The sequence below is a fragment of the Leuciscus leuciscus genome, assembly GCF_965113295.1.
Source record: "Leuciscus leuciscus genome assembly, chromosome: 10".
Taxonomy (NCBI): Eukaryota; Metazoa; Chordata; class Actinopteri; order Cypriniformes; family Leuciscidae; genus Leuciscus; species Leuciscus leuciscus.
In genome coordinates this window covers 28,119,659-28,140,117 of record NC_138734.1, presented here as the reverse complement: position 1 = coordinate 28,140,117, position 20,459 = coordinate 28,119,659, and the positions used below count along the sequence as shown (strand labels likewise).

Below are 20,459 nucleotides of genomic sequence, written 5' to 3'. Positions count from 1 at the left end.
TTGTCGACAGACTAAAGTGCGTGGAGTATGTCAGAAACTGAACGTGCGTCTATATACTGAATCCAGTGTAGACATCGTCTGACGTGACGCGACGTTGCGCTCACATCCAGTGTAGAAAAATGTCTGCCATTAAGCGACTGAATGCCACTGTGGTGCGATGATGTATAACTATTTGTCGATGTCTTGCTCTGGAAGCAGTCATGGACAAATATATTTGTCCTTGTGATATCACAGATCCCGCAATATCGGAGCTTGATTAAAGAAATGCTTTGTAAATATTTAGGAGGACTTTTTAAGCAATGAAACTTTCAGGATGTTTTAATGGTAAAAAAATATGTCAGAAGATCAAGGCAATTAGAATTTAAATGACAATTTAGAACTTTAATGTATTTCTGTTTTGATATTAAAATATACCCTAAGTTTAAAAGGTTTGGGGTCAGTAAGATTTTTCAATTTATTTAATTTATTTATTTTTTGAAGATTTTTTTTCCAACAAGGACACATTAATCTTTCTATACATTAGATAATCCTGAAATAATCCCACAAAATTATTTAGCAGCACAACTTTGAACTTTGCCAATAATAAGAAATGTTTCTTGAGCAGCAATAAATTACATTTTATTTATATAAAAAATAAATATTTTAATTATATTTAATATTTTCAAATAGAAAACTTGTATTATAAATATTTCACAATATTACAGTTTTTACTGTATTTTTGGCCAAATATCCTTGTCGTAGTGCAAGTTCGATTTGTCATAAACATCGGCATGTGATATAAAATTAAAATATTAAACAGATTATTGGTAAAACGTTCTTGTAAATGGTATTGATCATCATAGAGAACAGCCTGAATGCTTTAAACAACTAATTAAAGCAGTGGGACTAGTGATTATAAATGAAGCATAAACTAATCTAGCATTAAAAAGATTTGTGATTAAATCATTGTATATAGAAGCAATCATTTGCATATTATATTTATTTCAATCAAAATAAACCATAATCAAGGCTGGTTTTAAATTAGATAAATTAGCTGAAGGTAATAATCACTGTGCTAATTATGTTTCATCTACTATTTTCTTATCATAAATTGAGCTGTTAAACAGATCTATTAAATAATTACAGTGCCGTGTTCATCTTTTACAGTGGGTTTGCCAGCCTGATTGTTTCTGATGAGATCAGCTACAGTCAGTTGCTTCACACTATAGGATGATTTCTTTTATAGCATTTTTTTTAAACTGTGTGTGGCGAAATGTTGAAGAGTATCACCGAGGCAGTCAATGTGATAAACTGATTCCACACAAAAACATCAGCACACTGAGGAATCTTCTTCTTTGACTTCCATTCTAACAGGTCCTCTTATTGACCTTTCCAAGATGTAAAATAAAATAATTAAATCTTTTTTTTGCAATATATTTCATTATCATTACAGATATTTTCATATTATTACTTTATATAATAATAATTGTTATAATAAAATGTTTAATTAATTAATGAAATGATTATTAAATATAATGATTTAATGCATAACTGTTTCTATAGTGAATACAATTTCTCTAGTCAACTTACTGTTTCATTGGCTAGAAGTTGTTCTTTGTGAGTACACTACAGTTTCTTTAAGTGTAAAAGTATATAAAAACAAAACAAAAAACGTACCCAGTAATCACATACAACTGGGATTGTTATGGAAATTCATTGGTCAAAAGGAATGCGAACCCTTTCTGTAACCTCATAACACTCCAGCACTGCGCTCTGACTTCATAATTGTCTGCAGGACATGATCATGGGTTGCATTAATAATCATGACCACCCAGCGGCAATGTGCTTTCACCACTGAACCTTTTACATTCTTCAAAATGAGAACAATGGAAGTAGTACATTAAAGAGGTACAATTGTAAAAGTGTTTTAAGGGTACTGTTGTCCTGGGTTGAATTTTTTAAGGCTCATGGGCTTCAAGCTTCATCTTGAACAGTAGAACTGCCCTCAAAACAGCTTTCTCGCTGCATGTCCATTAGAGACTGCTTCACAAAAGAACTTTCCCAGCTGCTCTCCGCTCTTTCTTACATGCTTTTCCCCTCTCTCGGTCCATGTGTTATGCGGCCTCCCTCAGGCTCCAACAAATCCATTGCTTTGATATGCAGCTCGTGTTTGCTTTTTAAGGGTTGTGTCTCTCTCGTTTTTCTCACAATCTTCTCTCTCACCTTCTCCCTCTCTTTCCGTTTTCTCACAATCTACGTCTGCCAGCATCTAAACATAATTGCTCTGGAGTGAATCTGGTGGAGACGCAGGCTGTGGAAAAATGCAGAGTGCTTAGAGACGCTGCAAGGAGACTCGTAATTGTTAGCAGAGCCTCTTCCCTGATGTGGACACTGTCTGTTTCTCCAAACCATCTTTAAAAACTTCATTTGCGATTTCTTCATGCATTTAGGCTGACATAGATTGTATTTTTTTCTGAACTAGGTACAGTAGACAGAGACTGTATTAGTGGTGCTTGCTTTTTATATTTGATACATGTTTAACTAAAAACAAGATGAGGGATAGAAGTTCAGTGTTCAGTGGGTTGTACTGTTCTGTACCTTGTGTGAATCATTACGATTTAAAATTCCAAGAGAATTCTAGGAGGGAAAAGACAGTACAACCTTTGAGCGGACTCGACAGAATGTCTATCCCTCTAACTATGAGTATGAAACCACTTAAATCACCCTAGCATAATTGTAGTTTTGCATGGCAATTAGCACTTTCTTCAGATAATTTAAACTCTAATTTAAAGCAGAGTATTTGTGTATAATAGTAATGACATGGTGTGTGTGATTATTTTTTTAAGCTGTATGTTCATCACATATGTAAACAGAGATCAAGTGGACACACACAGAGGGTTTCTTTGATGCAGGAATAAAGTCCTTAGGTCTTATTAGCATGTATGTGTGCGTTCGTGTGCTTTCTCCTTCCACATAATTGAGGTTGACTGAAACTGAAGAGGCAATCATTAGCTCTTATCAGAGAATGTAATTCAACACACATACATTCCTCCATATGTAAAGAGCATGGCAAGCTTTAAGACCATTCATTATCAGAACTAAAAGTATAGATGTTACATTGCAGATTTTATGTCTCATTACAATTTGCATAAAGCTTTGCAACCGAGACCCTGAACCCCCATGCGATTTTTGTTGTCGTACCAAAATAAATGTTTAGTTATAGTGCAGTTTAACATTGTTTGATTCAATTATATGAATTCATGTGGTGTTTGGTGTGAATTTATGTGCCATAATTACAATTATGTGTACATATTTACTAGTTTCTTTCACTCTAAGTGATATCCTTATTATTTAATTGGCAGATAAATACAACACTAATTTATACTTTTATTATGTAAGATACATTATATTGATCAAAAGTAACAATAAAGAAGTACAAAATCAGCATATTAGAATGATTTTTGAAGGATCATGTGACACTGAATACTGGACTAATGATGCTTAAAATTCAGCTTTTACATCAGGAGTAATTTACAGTTTAGAATATATTTAAATAGAAAATAGCTATTTATTTTAAATTGTATATATATATATATATATATATATATATATATATATATATATATATATATATATATATATATATATATTTATTTTTTTATTTTTTTTACTGTATTTTTATCAAAAAAATGGTGAAGCATAATCAATGTTGAATAACATCAAAACATCAAATGTTTCTAGTTTTTGGCTGTATTTGGACAACTGTAAAATCAACATGAAATTTTATTGTAATTCCCAAAAAAACAACTTTCCTTTTCTGCTGACGTCACTCAGGCTCCATGAGCTGTTGTGATCCTGTCACAGTTACCAGCTGGTGTGCCCAGGATGACCACCAGAGGGCACTCCTCCTCTGACCTTTGCCACTCAGCCATGAACTTCAGTTCCCATAATCCTTTGCCCGGACTCATCACTAATTATTGCATTCACCTGTGTGTCATTACATTGTTTGTCTCACCCTATTTATACCATGTTCTCTCTGCCATTTCTCATCAAGGTTTTTTTTTTTGACCCTTTGACTGGCATGACTGGATTCTAGATTTTCCAATAAAGCTGCGCTTGGATCTCACCTAGTCTCAGAGCTATCCGTGACAGATCCAATCAAATTACATAAGTAAATTCGGTTTCATGTTGAAATGTTGAGAATTTCCCTCAGTTGTTATGGCTGAAAGGATAACAGTATACTGAGACGGGAAAGATCGCTCAAGCCTCATTAGAATGCGTAGTTCCGTAGAAAAATAATACAAATGCTCATTCTTTCTAAAGAAATGTGATGTAAACATGATATTTTATCAATATTTTGAAGCCTTTGGACTTAAAAGCTTTAATGGGGTTGTTTCGTGCATTCCTGTGATCACAAATAAATGGAAGAAGGCACAACTGAACAAGCATGTGTTCTATTTTTGATTCAGCATGATCGATGAGCACTCCTGACACTAATTAATAAAATACTGTCACTGTAATATATTTTATTGTAAATAATTTACCAATATTAATGGAGTCTTAAGTATTTAAGTAAAGACCAAATGCCATGTTCTTTTTGCGATCTAGCTAGTTTTCAGTCAGCTAGCTTCCCCCATGTTGGTGAAACGGTATGGTTGAGTGATGTTGTTTTATGGAGGGGTTTTAGGGCAGCGCTGTGGGTCTTCTGGCCCGACAGGGGAAACACAGCTTGATTTTGGCCTCGCTGCTCCAGGTTCGAGGCTATTGGCCCCGCCCGGCACGTTGTTAGCCTTGGCTCGTACTGGCCAGACAGTGGAAAAGCAGCTAATGGCTCCCAATAGCCCAGCAGCTGTCGTTCACACCTCTGCTTACACATCCCATCATTCCCTTTGTTGAGTTGTGTGTGTGCATGCGTGGAGGAGAGATTAAGGTGGTGACTTGAAGTTTGGGCATGCAGTGAGTCTCTGAGGTTGGAGTCATAAAACTTCCAAGCCAGGCTATTTCAGGCTGCACCCCTGGGGCTCAGAGAAAGATGGAGGGAAAAGGTGAATGCTGTGAAAATAGAAGGAAAGACAGAAGGAAAGAAATGAAAAGAATAGGGATTACTGGGCATCCAAATAACTATTTTAGTCCTATAGTGCCTTTAGACTGCTAATGCTATCATTGAGAAATGTTATCATTCACATTCTCTCTCTCTCTCTCTCTCTCTCTCTCTCTCTATCTTGTCATTGGGGTTCAGCATATCAATGAGCACAGAACTGCACCACTGCACTTCTCCTCTGTGGAGTCATGACTCTCTTTCATCTCTGCTGTTCTCAGTGACACTCACTTCTCAGCCTTCTGCTTAAACTCCTTCCTTTCTTCTTTTTAAACAATCATAGAGACTCTTTTTGGCTTTTTTCATTGTTACTTCTCCCTTCACCTCTTTTATCATCCCTTTTGTCTCCTCTTTTCCACCTCATCTTCTTTCTTCTCTTCTCATCTTGGCTCATCTCTTTTCATCTCCTAATAATGTATTACTTTTATTTTATGTTCCTTTTTCTCTTATTTCTTTCTCTTCTTATATTGTTCCTCATCATTTTATTTGATTTATCTTTCTTTTTCTTCCTCTTCTTGCTTTCCCCCTCATTTCTTGAATCTTCTCGACTCATGCCTCATATCCTTGTCTCTTTTGTTGTTTTCTCAAATATTCTGTTGTTATCCCTTGTTTTATTTCTCAGAACTCCCTTTGTATATCTTCTTTTCTTATCTTATCTCATCATGACTCATCTCTTCTCATCTTGTTTCTTTTCATCTCGTCTTCTCTTTTCATTGTCTCCTCTTTTCGTCTTTTCAAAAAAAAATTATCTTTTCACATTTCCTGTCTTGTCTCTTATCTGTTTTATCTCTACTCTGTTGTCATCTTTTCTCATCTCCTCCCTTGTTTTTCTGTCATCTAGTCTCTTCTCTTCTCGATGAGTTTAATTTCTTCTTTCTATTCTGCTCTTTTTTAATTTCTCCGAACTGCATTTCCCATAATTCCTCTGTGACGGGGCTCTGATATCACAGAGAGTTATCATCAGGTTGTGAATGGCATGTGGGATTGTGAATCTGCAGATTAATATCATAAGAGGCCAGCAGTGGTGTATGTGAGACGGGCTGTTGTGGTTATTGAATAAAGCCCTGAGCTTCTTGTAATGCACCGCACACATACCACCAGTCAGCATTCTGCTGCCCACCACTGAAACTACACAACACACACACTTTCCATCCGGCCCACTACCTGTTATGTTTTAATTATGATTGTATGCAAATAAGATTATTACATACACCAGTACTCTCACTGCCAGAGGCTGCAGATCTGCTAAATCACAGTTCATATGTGCTGTACAGACATGAACGATCAATAACCCTGTGGTTTGCAGTGCTATGTACTGCTATCTACATTTGAAAAGGGGAAGAAAAAAATTACAACGTATCAGTTCCAATATTGACAGAGCAAATCCAATTATCTCTGGCAAACCATTAAATCAGCAGGAAACTTTCCCTAAACAAAGTGTCCTCAGGCAGTGCGGGAAAATGCCCACCACTGCATTCACAGCCAAATGAGGCCAAATAGTCTTTAATTATCACAATCTGGAAAACAGATATTCTAGTGTTAATGATCAAACAACTGGCTGAGTATGTGAGGAAGTGTGTTTAGACTGTCTGTCCTCAGGGTTGGTGGAGAAATGCAAATATTTTGAGCAATCAATCACTCACAAACAAATTCTCAATAGCATGCAGAGCTAGATATAATAATCACTGAAAAGATACTCACCTGTGGAAAAGATATGGCCAAGAACACTACATTGAGATGCAAGAACAGCATAGAGACTCTGTGCAGCTTTGTATTTGTAAAAAAAAAAGATGTGATCTGAGATAGTATTCAGTGGTCAACAGCCCTATTTATCTATCTGTCTGTCTCTCTAACTCCCTATCTGTCTGTCGTAATTATTCTTTTGTCTCTGAGCCAATTTAATCACTTGGTTATTTTTTGTTTTCAAATTTTTTTCCAATGTGTCTGTAAGAAAAGTCACACTATGTAACTTTTGGCCCTTTAGCGCATTTTGTGGAAAAACATTGTTTTGGTTGTGCTTTGACTGTGTGGATGAATATGACTTTTCATAATAGATAATTCTTTACAGTAAACTTTATTAGAGAGCTACATATGGCATTTAATCTGTTTCACCTGTTGAGTGAAAAACGCCATCTCAACGTCACTTTTACAACATTTCAAATCCCTCAGTTCTCGCCATCTCCGAAAGCCAAGCTAGTGTTGATTCTGGTTTTATCACGAGATCTGTCGTGTTCTTTTTTTGCCAGCAGACTCTCCTATGTTCTTTTTAATAATGGGTGATTCCCCTTTGTGACAACTAACCTATGCCAGTCCCACACCAAACGAGTCAAAGTAGAAGGAGCAACTTTTCTCTATTTTACGGATATGAAGAGACACATGACAAGTGATGTATGTACACAATTTCCAGCGAAAAACAATCCCGTCCGGCCTAAAATATAAACGCTTAAACACATAATAGGCTTACCATAGTGAATCAGGGTAAGATAAAAACACAATTTGGAAGAAGGATTGATGATAATTAACTCAATTGTTTAACTTTGAACAAAATATTTACATGGTGAACCTTTACATAATAATTGTATCAATTAATTTTTAAAAGCATTAAACCACAAGAGAACCACATTGTGAACTGAAGGAACATTAAAGGGTAGTTCATCTGAGAATGAAAATTGTCATCATTTACTCACCCTCATGTTGTTCCAAGCCTGTATGACATTCTTTTTACTGTAAAAAAAATTAAAATAAATAAAAATGTTATATATATATACTAATTTGGACCCCAATCATTTTCATTTTATGGACAAAAAATTCAAATTTTTCCTATATTTTCAAAAAGCAGAAAGTAAGTTGTACAGGTTTGGAATGGCATGAGTAAATAATGGCAGAACTTTTAGTGAATTATGAGAATTCAGTTGATTTAACATTTTTGAAAGCAGCTCATTCAATCAAATTTTAGAGTCAGAACTAACAGAACAAAACAAAGTTCAAATAGGCTCTGTTGAGCTAAACTATTTTGCTTTAGTAATATACCTATAAAGCACTCTTAAATTAAATTGGAAGAGAGACCATCAGTATCTGTCTAAGGCGAGTGTGTGTTGCAATAGAACACTTCATGCATTTTCCTTTCATTAACCTGACGGACATTCAGCCGAAAAGCCTTGCACTGAATATCAAATATCTCTGATCATTCGGTGGCTCTCCCTGCAAATTCTGACTGCCTGTCTGCTGATCAGATGTTATCACACTAACTGTGCGAAATAGCAACCCGTTTTGTGTCTGTGTAAGAGAGAGAAAGTTTTAACTGTATTTAAGTTATCTTTCAGATAACTTCACACAGATAAAGATGAAGTTTATGAAGACAAAAGCATCTCTATAAAAGACTCATTTGATGATTCTGACGTGACTGAAGTGAGCACAAGTCATCTGATATTTCAGTGACTCAGAGCATCACAGAGGCTTTTATAGAGTCATGTTTTCAGCTTATTGCTTTCTTTAAGTGTTTCCGTTTGGAAATGGCTTTTTGATAAATGCAGAAGCGCAGGTCAAAGCACTCTCAAGCACAAACACGCACCGGTAATGGGACTTGAGGGACTGCATGATGCGAGCTATTAGGCTTTTTCTAGGATTTTTACATGGAAGTTTACACCATTTTGCATTCACACAGATCTCACTTCACATTCATACTGATCTCGTCTCCATTCACATTTACCCAGCATACATTTTTGACCTGTTTTTTGTTTTAGTCATAGTTTTTAAATCACCATGAAATCAAAATTGACAATACATATTTATTATAATTGTATGACATCTCTTCTCTGTGACGATGACTGGCGTGAGGGCGGGACATCCTGTCACTCACATGAGATCGACCAATTGTAAACAACAACGATCAAATCAATTCCCGATGGACAGAATCAAGTCCCGTCCTACGTATTTTCTCATTCAAGAAGCAGTTTCACTCAGATATTTGTCACACTATGGAAGAAAATACTATCGCAATTTCCGTATTGTGGGGACTTCAATATTGTCATATTCATTCATTTTGGACTAAAACGGCATCTAATATTGGTCAGTTACTAGTTAACAACATTGCAAAATTAAACCTTCATGCCTATGCCAATAACGTTATTTTTTCGAACCTACTTTTTCTAACTCGTCCTAGACAATAGGTCTGATTTTCACCAAAATTGGCTCACATCATCTTCAGACCATGCGGCCAAAAAGTTAATAAAATCTTTTTGATAAACCAAACTGTTCTTAAATAACATCCTGAGACCCGCACCTGAGAACCATGCACCTGAGACCCGCTGTCAGACTCTCTAAAATGGAGAGTGACTCACAGGGTCGCAAGACGACGTAAAGTACATGCATCTGATGAGTTTTATCGAGTTGATGTCAATAGCGCGCGCTCTCTGTAGGCATTTTCATATTTTGCCGCTATGTGAAAAAATCCAGCAAAATGCGCCAGCGCGTTTGTCGACCCCAGAGGATTAACTTTAGCCTAACCATAAATTGTGATTAAAATATATATGATCACTCACATCAAGACGCCGCTGCGGTGGTGGAGTCCATGCAGGAGGAGCAGCGTTTGGCACTGCGTCGCTTATCAGCGCGAGCTGTGTGGAGAAGCCCATTTCCACCTCTATTGCGTTTCAAAAGCAATTCCACGTAAAATGCAGGTTTCACACCCACAGTCTTCCAGGCCAAGTGCATGCAACCGCTGGCGCCTAATTTCCAAGTCTGCTGGAAAGCTATGCAGTCCAGCAGTGCTGTTGCAACCAGCAACACTACACCTACGTACCCTCCTGACCACTTTACTAAATACAGATAAATCTACGCTAACTCATCCAAGGGCGTGGTGAGCTCGTACCAAGGGAGGGTGTGGTGAGCTAGAACCTGCTTACGTCACGTAGTACCGCAAACATCCAATAGGAAAATTCAACTGCAGTAGCCACCGTTCAACCTGAAGAGGGCAGCACTCTGACGTTTTTACACCATATATTGTAGAATTAAAACACTTTATACCCAAATGTCAAAAAAGTTACTCGAATCAATGAACAGCACTAATAAAGCCCCAATCTTACAGATCATTAACAAAAAAAAGTTGGTTTAGGGTTTAGTTACCCTTTAAAGGGGTGGTATAATGCACTTTTCACAAGATGTAAAATAAGTTTCTGATGTCCCCAGAGTGTGTGAAGTTTTAAAGGAGACATATCATGCTTTTAAATTGTTCCTTTTTACATATAAATCATACATTTGTAGTCTATATAAAGCGGAACTGCAATGCTTGGGTCTGAATTCCTCATTATTATAGCTCCACAGGCCCCTTTTCTACCCCTTTTCTAATGTGCTTCTGAAAGCAACTCGTTTTGGTGCGGTCTCTTTAAATAATATTGAGACACTTCATACCCCGCCCCCTCTCCAGGTTGTAGCGGTGACACTCGGTTCAACTCCACCCCGTTCGGCCATTTTTGTAGTCTGGTAGCAGAGATAGGATTATCTAGCGCACAGAAACTTTTATACACACGTTATTAACAAAATGTCAACAACGGAAGACTTGTCCAGCCAGCCTTACATGTTCGAGCCAGAGCCGGAGCGAGATGAAAATGAAGACGACGAACCTGCAGAACAACGTCTTCATATGCATGTATCGCAATGGTGTGTACTGTATTTACACATGAAACTTTGGTCTTCCGACCTTTTACCACCGTGTCGATTTATTTTGATTAATATGTGCGAGGGAGAGAGAGCAAGACAGCGTCTAGTTTGGAGACGGTGATGTCTTGTTTACACTTTCGCCTGGCTCTGAAGAGAGAGAGTGAGCGCGCGCGCGACCGTGTCTCTCTCTCTGCTCGTTCTTTCAGTTAAACATGCTCCTGTCACAAGCGCGGCAGTTCATCTAAATTAGACGGTGTAATGAAGCGTGTGGGTTACTACATCCAACAACCGAACATTTTAACTTACCCTCTCGTAACTTCTGCATCCTTTAGCTTGGACTACAAAATTACAGCGAGAAATAATAATGGCGGATTGCTCGAAGTGTTGGGCCGGAAGTCAATGTCCTTATTTGGCAGTTCCGCTGCAAATACTGTGACGTGATAGTTCAAAAAACGTCATAGATAACAGAAAAATCTGAACCGGTTGAAAAATATGACCAAAACAGAATATAAAGATATCAACGAAGCACCTGAAGAGAATAATTTCATCTTTTCTGTACTTCTAAACACTCCAAATATACAACAAAATGCATTTAAGGGCTAAAAAAGTGCATTTAGCATGATATGTCCCCTTTAACTCAAAATACCCCACTGCTATTTTTATATAGCATGTTAAAGTTGTCACTTTTTGAGGGTGACCAAGAACGCACCGTTTTGTCTAGGCATGCACCAAAATGAAAATTCTGGGCCAAAACTGAAACTGAAAATTCTGGATGCACTTGGCCGAAAACCGAAACTGAAAATGCTTTTCAAAAATGATTCATTTCTTATTTTTTTAATTAGCTTTTTTGTATAATTGTATTAATATTAGACTTTTTAATGAAATTCAATCATTTTAATGATACTCAATTTAAAAAATACAAGCCAATAAAATAAAACAACCACACTTTTATTGGAAGTAACACATTAAAATTCGACAGAAAATATATTAAAGGTGGGGTATGTGATTCTCTTTTTTGTCATTTTTTTCAAAATCACTTGAAATCCTATTCCTAACCCACTTACAGCCACTGAGTTAGAAGCACTGAAATGAAAATTAAGCAATTTAATCATCTGTGGAACGGGCAGGACTCGCAAAACTCCTGCCAATCATTTCCAAGACCACCTAGAATCATTGGACAGTAAGTTCGTCAATCAAACGGTCGTATCATATCCCCCTCCCCATCCCCCTTCATGTTCTTGTAATTGGTGGAGTCAGGGCCAGCGTTGGAGGAAAGAAGGTAGGACCATTTGAGTTGTGTATTTTCAAAATCTGCCGGCCGTTTTGCAAATCCCATACCCTACCTTTAATATTAAATATCAATATATTATTCTTTATTCAGTTCTATGCAACATAATCAGATGTAACATTTATTTTTGACCAATTATCCAAATAAAGTATAGTCCTACAAAGCTATTATTATCAGAGCATGTGAGCAGAGCGTAGCAGGAAGCGGATCAGTGAACGAGAGGGTAGCGTCATTTTACCAGCATAGCCCAGCACTGCTATACACCATGTTACAGCACAGTAGGGCTATTGCAAACATAAACAAGTAAACTACTACATAGAAATTTCATGTCGGCGCATTGATTTCATTTGAGCGGACGTTGCTTTCCAGTGAGCATGAGCGGTACATGAGTGGAGTATTCACATGGGCCGTGTGCAACTGAGCAGGGATAGAGTGGAATATTGAGCGGAAATTCAAATCAGATCATCTCCAGACCATGCTGGCATAAAGTTATTAAAAGCTTTTTGATAGACCACACCGTTCTCATTTAATGCACTGATGAATTTGATGGCATGATGCCAAACTGATTCTGAGACTGTATATCTGCAAAGCTTTGGCATATTGACACCAAACTTTGTCACCTCACACTGACCACACCACCTAATTTTGTTAAAACTATTGGCCAAATGCCAAAGCAATTAAATCATAAGTGAATGAATCTATGATTAAAAGTAGATCTTTAACTGGACTAAAATCATACAACTTCAGAATAAAATCATACAAAAAATGTCTTTTTAATTATTCATTGTTGTAGTTGGTCCGATGCTCCCAGCCATGCTTGCATAACTCATCATGCCTTTTTTGTGCTTGGCCCCATTAATTGCTGCTTGCAGCTATATATTTTTTTCAATTAAAATCGCTTGATTATCATCATAATTTCATCTTACCATTTGTTTATTTATTTGTCACTTAAATATCACATTCACGTGACTTTGAGTGACTGTAGACTTTTAACTCTCCATTTGCACTTTGCACATTTACAACAGGCAGCCTTTTGTTAGTAATCCCATGAATGAAAAGCGTAGAAACATTTCATCCCACCTCTTTTCCTCCAGGCCTGTAATTACATTAATTCATAAGAACATTTCTTGTTTTTACCATCCTCGTTTGCACTCTGTCAGCTTGTCTGGGTTTGGCATTTTCTTTGCTTCTTTTAGTGTTAATTCTAGCCAATTAGGTGGAGCCATGTCAGACAGGGACAAAAATACTGTACCCTTTAATCCAGGCGTAAGATTTGATTGGTGCAGCGAACAACACTCTACGTCACTTTGCACATACATCACATAAATATAATTACAAGAGCAATAAGTATACATAATCGAATCATGTTAAACAACATAATTACTCACGTACATTTTATTTATTAGTTATACATAGTACTTAGTTATGACATCATACCCTAACACTGTAATGTAATTAGTGTGACCAAATGCTTAATGTGACCTTGCTTATACCCTTCAAGCTATTTAACATCTTAAACAAACCAGATATTGGAGTAGACGTATTCGTGGAAACCGTCCTTCCTGGAACTGGTAGTTTTTGCAATTTAGCATTTGCCATTTAGCGTTTGGTTGCTTTAATGAAAGTTATTGAGCAGAGGGATTCATTAGAGACAAATGATTAGATTTGATACACCCGGTCTCTCTCTCAGGCTTATCGCAGTTAAGTGGCCTGGAAATTTAGAGCTGCGGCTATCATTCTATTTATAGAGCGAGAGAGAGAGCGCAGAATTAAACCCAGTTGATTAGCATGTGATTGACGTGCATCTCAAGTCAACCGGCGGTTCTTTTGCTCAGATTAAAGTTTATTACATATCAAGTTAATAAGATGGTTAACAGATCGGAACACGCACACATGCTCTCGCAGAGTGACACACTCACACTCGATGCAGGAGCAGGCAACTGTGATCATTTCACTGGTGGTGTAGAAGAGGGCTTGACATCAACTTCTTAATGATACTCATGAATGCGCGCACACACACACACACACAACATCCATCCAATGTTTTTGTGGAAACAGTTATACTTTGTTCAAAAGTACAGCATTTATAGAAATCTTTTATAACATTATAAATGTCTTTACTGTCACTTTTAATACATTTAATGCTTCCTTGTTGTATAAAAGCATTTATTTCTTTAAAAAAACAAAAATCTTTCTGGATCCAAACTATTGAGTGGTAGTGTTATTTTAAAAAGTTGTCCAAATGAAAACATGGCAATTTCATGGCAGTTATTATGTAAGCTTTAAAACTCTCTTTGTGTCTTTTTTGCGATCTTTTTCTTCTCACTATGTAATCCAGTCTTTTTTAACATCTCTTTTTGAGTGTTTGTCTCTCGTCTCAGTGTGTGATTTGGCCCAGTTGTGTCATTTACCTGTGAATGAACTGTGAATGACTGAACATTAGCCTGAGCCTGAGCCTACTCAGTACTTCTTCACAATATCCAGCTATATTCATTCCCATCTGATTTATATTGAACAGTAGTTAAAGAATCAAGCTCATTACACTGTGTCTGTATTTGTTGAGCTCGTATTGTGCGCAGTTGAAAAGTTTCATTCCGGGTGAATTACCCATTCTCCTTTCATCCTTTTTAAGAGTCAAAGGAGCTTTGATGCTGATAAGAAAGGAGCGTTGTGATAGTATCTCAGCATCCGAGATGTAACACACACTCCTGTATGCTTACACGCATATACACACACACTTCAGGACCTTCTCCTCGGCTACAATGGTCCTTCTGTCAAGAGCTCGCCGTGGCAGTTTGCCTCAGTCGGCTGCCGGTTGATTGTCAGGGACTGACACTGAGAGCTTGGCGAGTGTTTCTCCCATGATGCCATTTGCCAGTATGTGTGAAGGCCTGTTTCCAATATGCCAAGAATGTCCGGGCATGTGGCAGGGTTAGAGAGGTCCGGCGAGCCCACTCCTGATACCTCGTAAACACACTTGTGCGAGTCCGTTGAGTGATTCGTTATGTAAGACACGTGCGGCTGTACCAAAAAAAAGGCTGTACAGACATGCTGTCTTTGTAGTCATTGTGGTTTAAAGAGGATGAGTTGATCCTTTAGGATGTGTCAGAGGGATTGCACAGATGTCACTTATGCTTAAATATATTTCATTCATTTTTATATATTTTAATATATCTAAGAATATTTGTGGTATTTCTTTTTTGTTACATTAGTTTTTCCCAGCAAAAACGACAGTTTAGTTTTATGTGACAATTTCTGTCTTCCCTCTAGGACTTAAAATTGAACTAAACTTAAATGAAAGGCTGGGTTAGTAATTACAAATCCATGCATCGTGTGAAATTGTGTTTATAAATATAGCTGTCACAGACCTAAATATGACAATTATAATATAATTTCTAATTCCCGCTATTTTTTTTTTCCTATAGCCTATATATATGAAGAGTTCAGATGCAAACGCCTCTAAGTGCCATCTGAAATTTTCTTCTAAAATGAGCATTTTTATCAAGCTCGTATATTAAGGTTGAGTAATTTCACTTAAATGACAATTAATAGGTAATTTTCATTGCCATTAAAGTGAAATAACTGAACATAAATATACAAGCTTGATAAAAATGCTCATTCTAGAAGAAAATTTCAGATGGCACTTAGAGGCTTTTGCATCTGAACTCTTCATATATATATATATATATATATATATATATATATATATATATATATGAAGAGTTCAGATGCAAAAGCCTCTAAGTGCCATCTGAAATTTTCTTCTAGGATGATCATTTTTATTAAGATCGTATATTTAAGTTCAGTTATTTCACTTAAATGACAATTAATAGGTAATTTTCATTGCCATTTAAGTAAAAAAACTGAACTTAAATATACGATCTTGATAAAAATTATCATTCTAGAAGAAAATTTCAGATGGCACTTAGAGGCTTTTGCATCTGAACTCTTCATATATATACGATTCATGTCTGTGTTCCCCTGTCTCATTCTATGTTTAGCAGTTCCCCGTTATGTTGATTAGTTTTCCCAGGTGTTTTTCATTAGCCACGCCCCCTTGTTATCTTGTTTAGCTGGTCTGTCTGTGTATTTAAGCCCTGTGTCTTGTTTCAGTGTTTGTGGGTTCTTGATGTTGAATGTTGTTCTGTTCCTGAGTCCTGATCTTGAGTCTGTCTGCATTTGTGAAGTTCTGGGTTTATTTAATAAAGTGCTGCATGTGGATTTGGATCCTGCTTCCTGCTTTGATTCTACCTCAACGTAACAAAATAAATAAATATATATATATTCTTTTTAGGGAAAAAAAAATCTTGGGTAAATTTGTAACAGTACTATCGAGTATTAAATATTTATTGATATGTAAATGTGCATAGTCAAATGTTACTGTACTTCTGACATTATAATGGTTTTGAATTCAGCTTTACATTTCATGTGCATATCTTCTTATGTGAAGGATCTGGCCTCTTCCCCAAATTTACTGTTCTGTGTTACTTGAGTCAGTTGCTTCCACCCACATTCAGCACATTTTTCTGTGAGCCCTCATATTTTCAAATGTCATCTTTTCATGCAGTATGACCAATTTTTCCATCTAATATCCATAAAATCCTGTTTTCCATTAAATGTCCCCTCTACGCAATACATATAATCCACAAACAGTCATTACACTGGGATTTCTCTGGACTCAGATATCAAAAACATTAAAATGAGAAGCATCACGGATGAGATGTGTATCTCTGCTCCTGAATTTATTACATGACGAGCTCCATTTACACAAGTGTTTAATTGTGGCATATGCAGCAGAGGCATCCATTTGTATGTGTCTGGAAGCTGGAGGCGTGTGTGTGTGTGTGTGTGTGTGTGTGTGTGTGTTTGTGTGTGTGCGTAACCTCAGTCAGTAGCACTGAGGTGATAATATTCTAATGGCTGTGCTTCCGGCTTGATCAACACCAAAAACCACTCACAGAATTTCAAATCTCCTGATTAAAAATGCAGTATAATTGGTTGTATTTAGAAGATTAGGTTTTTAGTCTTGGAGAAAGTGTGTGTTTGTGTGTGTGAGGAGTGCTGTGTCAATGGATGGTTTATACAGATCAATTGACTTCAATAAGTCCCACCTTGAAAATGTCACTGGCCAATCATTGCTAATCCAGCATTTTTGCATATAGAAATAGGCGTTTTTACTATTGAGGATCTATGTCTGTATATAGTTTTAAACACAATTGTACTGTAAAGGTCCAATAATATGGTTAACATTCATTCTCTTTAAGGTGAACAACATATTTTTAAATAAAATCTTTATGCCATGTAAGTTTTATATATATAAGTAGTGCTTTGCATTTGTTATGTACTCCGTGTAAGTGAGGTTTCATTTATATGCCATCTCCAGTTAAAGACCTTCTTCAGCATGAATGAAACCCTCTGTGTGTATAATACACAACACACACTTACATTGTTTCTTATTGATTTGTGGAATTCATGGAGTGCCACAAAATTACCCACCTGCACTTTTTGCACACCTTGCTCTTTTGATAAACACACCCTTGTACAACCAATGCTTTTAAACTGCAGTATCCTAGCAACTACAATGCTGAAGGACTTGATGCATGTGTTTGTATATGTTTTTAGTGTGTCTGGTGTGGTCACCACATTCAGCTTGTGTACAAACTCACACTCACAGGATGAGTCAGTTTCCTGTTGAACACAATGTTCTGCTCTTACTCAGTTTCCACTGGTCATTCAACTCACGTCACAGAGTATTTCATCTATCTGTTCTCCCTCTTCAAGCTCATTTCCGAAAAGGAAAAAGATCTTTGAATGCGTGCTGAGATCACATTCATACCTGACACACCGCGCATCTGAATGGGAATGTGCCATAGACTTCTATTGATTTTATAAAATGCAGCTTAATTATAACTTTAGCATAAATTTAATAAACTTTTTGTATTTTCAGAATAAAAAGTGTGCCCTGCCAGGCATTACTATTTTGTCTTGGTATTACTGTATGATCCAGGATGTTAGCTAACTTTTTTGGGGATCAATGTCTAATCAACAATCAAATGATTTGTGTTCATGAGATGGCAATTAATGTCTCCCTCTCTCTCTCTCTCTCTCTCTCTCTCTCTCTCTCTCTCTCTCTCTCTCTCTCTCTCTCTCTCTCTCTCTCTCTCTCTCTCTCTCTCTCTCTCTCTCAGTGTTAAGTATAGGAGAAGGGGGTTTCTGGGAGGGCACTGTAAAAGGAAGAACTGGTTGGTTTCCTGCGGACTGCGTGGAGGAAGTACAGATGAGACAGTTTGATCCTCGACTTGGTAAGAAGTGATGCACAAATACACATTTGCATACAACTGGGGTTGGACAATATATTAATTATGTATTATCAAATTAACTGACACTACTTGTTTGATTCATTTCTGTGAATAATTTCTTTGAACTGTCCATTTCATCGAATCAGTTTAAAATACTATTCACACTCAATAATGTTCCCTATGTGCCATTGCTTCAAATTGCTTTGAAATTGAAATTTTTACTGAAATTTATTTTTATTGTACAGTAGTCAACATTTGAAGTGGATCAAAAAAGTTTATCGAAGTTGTCCTAAGACGAGAACGGGTATTGTTCAAAATTCATGTATAAGTTGGGTGAAAGGTTTTGATCCACTTCAAATGTTGACTACTGTATTTTACTGCATCTTATTGTAGTTGCGCCAAAAAATGTCAAATCTAGTTGGCTAAATGTCTCAATCACCCTTTTCAAATTTGTACAGATGCTTTCTGCAGATATTCAGCAGATGCTTTTATTAAAAATGTATTAAAGATATTAAGATATTTAAAAAAAAGTATTAAGATTAAAGATTAAAGTATTACAGATATTAAGATATTTTAAAAAGTATTAAGATATTGTTTACATTGTCCGGCTTTGCACACAGTACAACTCTAGGATGTCTAAATGCCCACAGCTGTTGTCTCACATAAATGATTTTCAACACTGCAGTATGTCTGTAGATGAGAAATCATAATCAGATGTGTTGAGATCCACACACATACACCTCTCTCCCTGTGCTTTACTCTCTGCTGTATGTTCACACTCTCTCTCTCTCTCTCTCTCTCTCTCTCTCTCTCTCTCTCTCTCTCAAATGCTGGTTTTGGAGATGTTTGTCATTTTTAGGGCTGTGCATTGAGATCAGGAAGGCAGGCCGGTGCCTGTACTAAACATCACATTTAAATGCATTGTGAGAGTGCGAGAAAGAGAGATGAAAAATTCCCACACCTTTTCCGAAGACAAGCGTGGCACGTTTCCAATAATTCAAACACGCACACATACAGAAACAGGTTAAAGGGGAGCTCAGAGTGATGTATTGCCTGCATCCTTTGAGGGCTTTCTAGAAATGAAAGATCTAATGATGCCAGGAAACCACCGGAAAGCCCCTGTAGATACACCAGGGTGTTTTCCCATCAGCTGGAATATGTTTTATAGAAGAATCCTTTAGTTTTTACCATAAGTTGGTTTATGTTCTGATGTGCTGAAAGTGAGTGTGCTTAGGATTACCATTTAAAGGTGGAAAAGATGGAAAAATGAATGTGTATTTAAAATAGGTCATTTATGTAGAAGAAATGTGAAATTATTTTTGAATTTGGAGCTTTCTAGACTGAGAAAAGCCAGAAAATGTATTTTTGGCTTATGTGGATGAAAGACAGCAACTCCCAGAATGCACTTGCTTCGCTGCCCTAGGAGGCCACTCCCAAGCCACGCCTACCGGTTAGAGTTGAAAACAACAAGGCTAGGCTACTAGTGAGACTCTGACGAGTTTGCCCGGGATTTCGAGATTGCCCAAAATGTCCGGGATTCGGCTTTTGCGTTCTACAGTCGCCATTCATCATGTTTACTGTGGCGACCAGGACGAGGGTGAGGGGCGCGGGAGAACGGCGAGCAGGACGAGGGTGAGGGGCGCGGGAGAACGGCGAGCAGGACGAGGCTGAGGGGCGCGGGAGAACGGCGCGAGGCCGGTGGCGTGATTACTGAGACGCACCGGTCTCGTATCTCTCACGGAGGAGCGGGAATTTTCTTAGCAATGTTAAAACGCACATCAACCGGTCACTTGTTTAGCGTTCATGTAAACACTACATTCAGATTCACCAATCGGTATGAATTCAGTTAGATTGAAACAAAAGGTGTGCATGTAAACAATGAATGGCGACTGTTGAAAGCAAAAGCTGAATCCCGGACATTTTGGATGATCTCGACGGCCGGACATGTCTGGGAAAAAGAGGATGGTAACCCCTACTACTCAGCTTTCTCCACAGAACAAGAGCCTGTTAGCTTAGCTTCAAAAGAAAGACTGCTGATACTATGTGTACATTCTGTGAGTGAGATCCCACCCTCTATGGGCTGGTTGAAAACATGCGGGACAGCCCCTCCTACTGGCTGTAGTCTTTAGCCTCTGGC

At 37.3% G+C, this 20,459-nt stretch overlaps 1 protein-coding gene across 11 annotated transcripts in view; it reads left to right on the top strand.

Annotated features, from left to right (window-relative positions):
• shank3a (SH3 and multiple ankyrin repeat domains 3a) overlaps window positions 1–20,459 on the top strand; it is a gene marked incomplete at its 5' end in the record, with an annotated part of 375,301 nt that overhangs the window by 308,252 nt on the left and 46,590 nt on the right. For all 11 annotated transcript variants that reach the window (XM_082181750.1, XM_082181745.1, XM_082181746.1 and 8 more), the window contains one exon: window positions 18,212–18,325. In XM_082181750.1, the coding sequence (XP_082037876.1) occupies window positions 18,212–18,325 (114 nt within the window). The remainder of the gene's footprint in view (window positions 1–18,211; window positions 18,326–20,459) is intronic.